The sequence below is a fragment of the Gymnoscopelus microlampas genome, assembly GCF_963454915.1.
Source record: "Gymnoscopelus microlampas genome assembly, chromosome: 21".
NCBI classification, from domain to species: Eukaryota; Metazoa; Chordata; class Actinopteri; order Myctophiformes; family Myctophidae; genus Gymnoscopelus; species Gymnoscopelus microlampas.
Window position 1 is genome coordinate 9,789,514 of NC_139958.1, and position 7,500 is coordinate 9,797,013.

The 7,500-nt window shown below is 44.2% G+C and overlaps 1 protein-coding gene and 1 long non-coding RNA gene across 2 annotated transcripts in view; one reads left to right on the forward strand and one right to left on the reverse strand.

Annotated features, from left to right (window-relative positions):
* Positions 1 to 7,500, forward strand: part of LOC311037530 — a 439,052-nt gene that overhangs the window by 240,232 nt on the left and 191,320 nt on the right. The gene's annotated exons all lie outside the window — the stretch shown is intronic.
* shroom3 (shroom family member 3) overlaps positions 1 to 7,500 on the reverse strand; it is an 83,256-nt gene that overhangs the window by 61,057 nt on the left and 14,699 nt on the right. The window contains 1 exon segment of the mRNA XM_084046037.1: positions 7,302 to 7,456. Coding sequence (XP_083902163.1) covers positions 7,302 to 7,456 — 155 coding nt within the window.

Here is a 7,500-nt window from a genome sequence, read left to right on the forward strand (position 1 = left end):
TATACGCTTATATGTTGGCTTGTTTACTGTTGAGTGAGAAAACAATGTTGCACATTAAGCTAATCATCTGGGGACCCCCCAAAATAGTTTGTCCGACCCCCCCAGTTTGGGAACCCATGTGCTATAGGGTGAAAATGTGACATTCTAGAAGGATCTGCTGTATGTGGACTGTGTTGACGAGCTAGCAGCTGTTCATTGTTGTGGTTGATGAGGTATTTGTCGCTGCACATTTGCATATGCATGAAATTCCTCTTCTGCATTTACCCATCTATTGTGTTATTAATTCAAGCCTGACCCACTGACACTGACCAGCCTGTCTGGGAGAGTCAGAGACATGCACTGTGGCTGTGTAGTTTACCACCATGTTCAAAATGGTTCAAATTCATTTGATTTGTTCTGCCTGTGACTTGTGAATTGTTTATTTTAATCTTAAAAGGATTTAAAATGGAGATAAAATACACACACACATATAAATTCAAAGATTTGCACAACTTTTCACGATTTTTTCTAAAACTGCGGCACGAAGTGATATACAAGTGAGCTTGTATATCTACTAGTTTTGAATACCCAAAGTATAAAGTATGGTTTAAGTGGTTAAAATGATTGTGACGCTATTAGCGCTCATTTAACATACCTCTTAAAGTCTCTCCCAGTGTCTGACTCTGGATTCTCCTTCATTTTTAGCACAGTGGCCCTCATGTCATGTGACAGCCAGCAGGCCGCCGGTGCTCATGGGAAACTGAGTCCACAGTAGTGAGTGACTGTACACCCAACTACTAACAAACAATGCTCCAGAATGTATTCTCAATGTTTGATATCCTTCATAGTCAATAGTACATGTCTAGAACAAACACACCAAAGTCCAAAGAGGTTCACACATGGTTTCCCTTGCCTTTAAAAAAAAAAGGATTTCCTTGAGATGTTATTGTTGTCGAAACTGTCTGTCTCTGGAAATGTGGCATCAAATCGCACCCTCACGACCGTTGGCAGTCCAAATGGCGTATGCATAAACAACATCTGCAGGGGCGCCGCTGGCCTAGCGGTTAAGGCGCATACCACATACTATAGGTTCAAATGCAGCCTGACAGCGAGTCGCAGGTTCGATGCCCGAACAAAAAAAAAATCACATTTGAAGAGATGGAAGATTTGAAGAAGGAAACACGTTTGTTTCGATCAACCCCAACCAGTATACCTCAAAGAACAGAAGCAGAAACAAACAGGGAGTGAGGTGGTCTACTGCTTCTTATAGTGACACCAACGCAGTTCCATCCTCCTCCTGCCTCCACAGAATGCATCCTAATCCACGCTGGAAGAAGAAGAAGATCACCCGGCCTCTTGAAGAACTCATTTCCAAGTGGTGTATGTAGGATCTGAACCTATTTATGAACTGACTGTACATACGCAACAGTAATAATGACAGCTATAAGTCACCGCAACCTCTCTCCTTGTCTCCTCTCCTCTCACGTTGCGTCCCTGCTTTATCTTCCTGCAAAGCACCAAGTGTATGTCTGTGACTCTGTCTGTGTGTGTGTGTGTGTGTGTGTGTGTGTGTGTGTGTGTGTGTGTGTGTGTGTGTGTGTGTGTGTGTGTGTGTGTGTGTGTGTGTGTGTGTGTGTGTGTGTGTGTATGTGTGTGTGTGTCTCTGAGTCTAAAGTTCTACCTTACATCACACACACACTCCCTTCCAGGGAAAAGTGAATCACGAGTGGCAGCTGTTAGCTAGACTTTTCTATTGTGTCTGCTGCTGATTCTACTGTGTACATATACCAAACCATCTGACTATGAAATCAATGTAACATCCGTTATCATATGTTGCGTGTGTGTGTGTGTGTGTGTGTGTGTGTGTGTGTGTGTGTGTGTGTGTGTGTGTGTGTGTGTGTGTGTGTGTGTGTGTGTGTGTGTGTGTGTGTGTGTGTGTGTGTGTGTGTGTGTGTGTGTGTGTGTGTGTGTGTGTGTGTGTTTGTGTTGCAGGTGACTAGCTCCGTCTTGGACTCTGAACCAGGACATAAAGTACGGCAGCATCCTCAACAGCTTCCACATTATCATACACTTACTGACTGGGAGGGAGCAAGGACAGAAGGAGGGGAGGGGGGGGGGGGTTAAGGGGAGGAATGGAGGAAGCAAGGATGGAAGGAAGGAAGGAAGGAAGGAAGGACTCACTTCCAGGGAGTGTGACTGGGAATCGATTCCCGGGGCCACTGACAGTCTGAAAGTTGCTTCGTTGATCAGTGGTCATTTCAAGCTAGATTTCAAATGTATTTTTTTGTTTTAATTGATGGAACATCTATTTATCTTTCCAGGAAGAGAAAGGCTGTGGTTTCCATTTAGCTTGGAATGATCACCACCACCAGTGATGTCATTGGCAGGTACATTTCTGAACCATCCACAGCCGGGGTGAAGTGTTCCTTTAACAATTTGTGCTTCTGGCAACATTAAGACATTAGCGCTGCCAAAAGCAATCTGAAGGACATGATGAGGGACAGCTGTCTGCATTCTAAAACCATGGCTGTGTTTTATCCAGCTGCACAGTGTATGTAGCCTGTAAGCCAGTGGGATGGAATCTATCTATCTATCTATCTATCTATCTATCTATCTATCGATCTATCTATCTATCTATCTATCTATCTATCTATCTATCTATCTATCTATCTATCTATCTATCTATGTATCTATCTATGATCAACTCAAGCTAAGACAAGCTGATAGTAATGCTGGACCCTGGAACAGTTATTTGAGATGTACTGCATTGCTTTAACCCTTTAAGACCGGGTATTTAGCCGAGGACCCCATCTCAAAATATTTTGTTCCAGGGACCCCCAGAAGCAAAGATTGTAGTTGAAAATGAATATATATATATTCAAAGATTTGCAGACATAAAACAAAATAAAAGAAAGCTCATAGCGCGGCAGAGCTTGTATATCTACTATTTTTGAATAGCCAAAGAAATCTTAAAATGACACAGATGCGTTCCTGGTCTTAATGGATTAAGGTGTGTTATAATTAATTATGTATTGGGGGTATTGTGAATTTGCACACAGAGCACACAGTGTGTGTGTGTGTGTGTGTGTGTGTGTGTGTGTGTGTGTGTGTGTGTGTGTGTGTGTGTGTGTGTGTGTGTGTGTGTGTGGGCCACTGCAACTGATGAACCCTAGGAAGTAACAGCACCATAACATATCAGATGCTGAATAAATATTATTGTTGCTCCGTCAACGGGCCCTGTGGCATAATTAATAGCCTACCATTATAATACAGTCGGTACAGACTGCACTCTTATATCTCTGCTCTGGTGGCAGGGCTGGTAGACTATACGTTTAATCATTTATTTCCCCCCAAACGTTAAACATTATACCGTCTCTGTCCAAAACTGTTACTTCTATCTACAAGCTCAAAACGTGTCGCTTAGCTGGTGCCCAAAAGGTGAATTTGATGTCTTATGACATCAAACTAGTGAAAATATCCGATCTACAAGCTCACAACGTGGCACATTGTGACACGTCGTAAGCATGTAGATCTGCTATTTTCACTAGGCTACTCCTTAAAGGTTTTTTTCATATATGAAGTTCTTTTGAAAGATATTAGAAATTCTTATTATCTCCGAACATTTTAAATTTGCCTTTTTTTCCATTAATCCTTTGAAATAATAAAAATAAATTGTGGGAAAAAAACAAACTGGATATTTACTCACAACCCATAAAAATGGGTCAAAACAAATAGGTCCCGACCCCTAGTGTTTGGGAAACACTGACCTAGACAGATACATTTACACTAAAGCCCCTGCTGTCACATTTCTAGCATCAAATGTTGGTGGGCAAGAAAAAACATGCCGCCGGATGATGCAGCAATATATTAAAAATAATTAGCTCACCCTGGCACAGTGCCATGGCATGGCAACGCCAGCTTGTTTTCGGGGTGTGGTGTGACACCATTGTGTGACTAAGCATTAATCAGGTTTTAAAAGGCCAGTCCACGCCAATGCAACTACTTGCAACTACTTGCAACATGGAACTACTTGCAACATGGAACTACTTGCAACCATTATCTCCAAATGGCACCGGCCTGCAACGGGTCAGTCCAGACCGCTGCAACGGTCTCTAAATCGGTTTTGTTGCAAGGAGTTGCGTTGGTGTGGACTGGCCTTTAGTCTGCAATGGAGGGACACTACTGATTACATTACATTACATCTATCTATCTATATATACAATTTGAATCCTGCGCCATGTCGGTTGTCAGTATGTACGAACGTTGTATGTGGCCAGTGTGACGTCATATGACATCACGGTCGTGACATCACGATGAGACACGCCAGTGTGACGTAATCTCACGACAGCATGACATCACATCCTACCTATAAATAGGTAGGATGCACCAGTTCGACGGCTTCCATCCTCAACACAACCCACGCCGACGACCCTTTACACAAATAAACTGCTAACTTCATCTCCTGCGATTTCAACTATCTTTTCACATTGTACACCACTGCACACTCCCCACAGGTCTGCCATACCAGGTCTGAGTAATCACAAAGTGGGTTTTGGTCATTGGAGAGGTGATGCACGTCACCTCTTTCTGAAGTGGGTACTTTCAAAGCCTGCCGTGGATTTAGGAGAGCACAAAACTCTCTCTCACACTGTGAGGTGCCTGTAAGGTGGCACTGCAAAGTGAACGACGCGTCACGCTAGACGTTCGGGCCGCGTAGCGGCCCCAACTTCTAGTATCTATATATACAATTTGAATCCTGCGCCATGTCGGTTGTCAGTATGTACGAACGTTGTATGTGGCCAGTGTGAAGTAATCTGACATCACGCCACATCACGCCAGTGTGACGCGCCATCAGTATGTACGTTGTAACGTTGTATGTAGCCAGTGTGACGTAATCTGACATCACGCCAGTGTGACGTAATCTGACATCACGATGAGACAATATGACATCACATCCTACCTAACGTTGTATGTAGCCAGTGTGACGTAATCTGACATCACGCCAGTGTGACGTAATCTGACATCACGATGAGACAATATGACATCACATCCTACCTATACGTTGCATCACTCCGAATATGGACACAACGCCAGTGTGACGTAATCTCACGACAGCATGACATCACGCATGACATCACATCCTATCTATAAATTCTAGGATGCCGTCAGATCGCACCAGTTCGACGGCTTCCATAGTTTTGGTCATTGGAGAGGTGATGCACGTCACCTCTTTCTGAAGTGGGTACTTTCAAAGCCTGCCGTGGATTTAGGAGAGCACAAAACTCTCTCTCACACTGTGAGGTGCCTGTAAGGTGGCACTGCAAAGTGAACGACGCGTCACGCTAGACGTTCGGGCCGCGTAGCGGCCCCAACTTCTAGTATCTATATATACAATTTGAATCCTGCGCCATGTCGGTTGTCAGTATGTACGAACGTTGTATGTGGCCAGTGTGACGTAATCTGACATCACGCCACATCACGCCAGTGTGACGCGCCATCAGTATGTACGTTGTAACGTTGTATGTAGCCAGTGTGACGTAATCTGACATCACGCCAGTGTGACGTAATCTGACATCACGATGAGACAATATGACATCACATCCTACCTAACGTTGTATGTAGCCAGTGTGACGTAATCTGACATCACGCCAGTGTGACGTAATCTGACATCACGATGAGACAATATGACATCACATCCTACCTATACGTTGCATCACTCCGAATATGGACACAACGCCAGTGTGACGTAATCTCACGACAGCATGACATCACGCATGACATCACATCCTATCTATAAATTCTAGGATGCCGTCAGATCGCACCAGTTCGACGGCTTCCATAGTTTTGGTCATTGGAGAGGTGATGCACGTCACCTCTTTCTGAAGTGGGTACTTTCAAAGCCTGCCGTGGATTTAGGAGAGCACAAAACTCTCTCTCACACTGTGAGGTGCCTGTAAGGTGGCACTGCAAAGTGAACGACGCGTCACGCTAGACGTTCGGGCCGCGTAGCGGCCCGAACTTCTAGTATATATACAATTTGAATCCTGCGCCATGTCGGTTGTCAGTATGTACGAACGTTGTATGTGGCCAGTGTGACGTCATATGACATCACGGTCGTGACATCACGATGAGACACGCCAGTGTGACGTAATCTCACGACAGCATGACATCACATCCTACCTATAAATAGGTAGGATGCACCAGTTCGACGGCTTCCATCCTCAACACAACCCACGCCGACGACCCTTTACACAAATAAACTGCTAACTTCATCTCCTGCGATTTCAACTATCTTTTCACATTGTACACCACTGCACACTCCCCACAGGTCTGCCATACCAGGTCTGAGTAATCACAAAGTGGGTTTTGGTCATTGGAGAGGTGATGCACGTCACCTCTTTCTGAAGTGGGTACTTTCAAAGCCTGCCGTGGATTTAGGAGAGCACAAAACTCTCTCTCACACTGTGAGGTGCCTGTAAGGTGGCACTGCAAAGTGAACGACGCGTCACGCTAGACGTTCGGGCCGCGTAGCGGCCCGAACTTCTAGTTACATTACATTACAGTCATTTAGCAGACGCTTTTATCCAAAGCTACAATAAGTGTATTCATAGGTAGGCAAGGAAACTATACTAATATCACCAGAAGTCTTAAGTGCATTCTCTTCTAAAACAAGCAACTAAGAGTATACCTAGCGCTAAGGTAAAAGTGCAATATATCAGCTACCTACTTTCTTAAACAGATGAGACAAATAGGAAAATCAAATGAGCAAGAGCTAAAAAAAATAAGCGTATCGAATAAACAAGATCCAATAAAACAAGAGCTCGTACAAATAATTGACAACAAGTAGGCACTTGGTTAACTGGAGTCCCCCAGGGGTCTATACTACCTTGACCTTTTCGACCCAAAAGTGAACCATCACTTTGGGCCAACCTGATCTGATCATTACCAACACATTTCATGACAATTTGTCCATCCGTTCTAAAGTTATCTTACTTGCAAACAAACGGAAAAGCACATTGTTGCAGGCAGGGTAATGATTTCATAAAAACAAGGAAGTAATTTCTGTGCAAAAGCTGCAAGCACCTTTCAATTTGCACTTGAAGCCAACTTTCCAACTTACAGAGTGGCTTATAATAGCTAAATTATAATTATATAATAAACTAGCCAATTATTATTACTAGTAGTAGTATTACACAAGCACACGCACACACGCACGCACGCACGCACGCACGCACGCACACACGCACACACGCACACACACACACACACACACACACACACACACACACACACACACACACACACACACACAGTGTTCTTACCTGCGTATGGTGAGTTGTAGGGTCATGTAGGATCCCTTGACCAGTGATATTGCTTCCTGTCTGAATCCACTCAGCTCCACGTCGTTAATGATAATCATCTCGTCCCCAGCCTGTAGGGGGTGCTCTAAGCGGTCCGCCTTACCCCCTTCCTCTACCTGTGTGGACACAAGACAGTGTTGCCAGATTCTGTGAGAGAAAC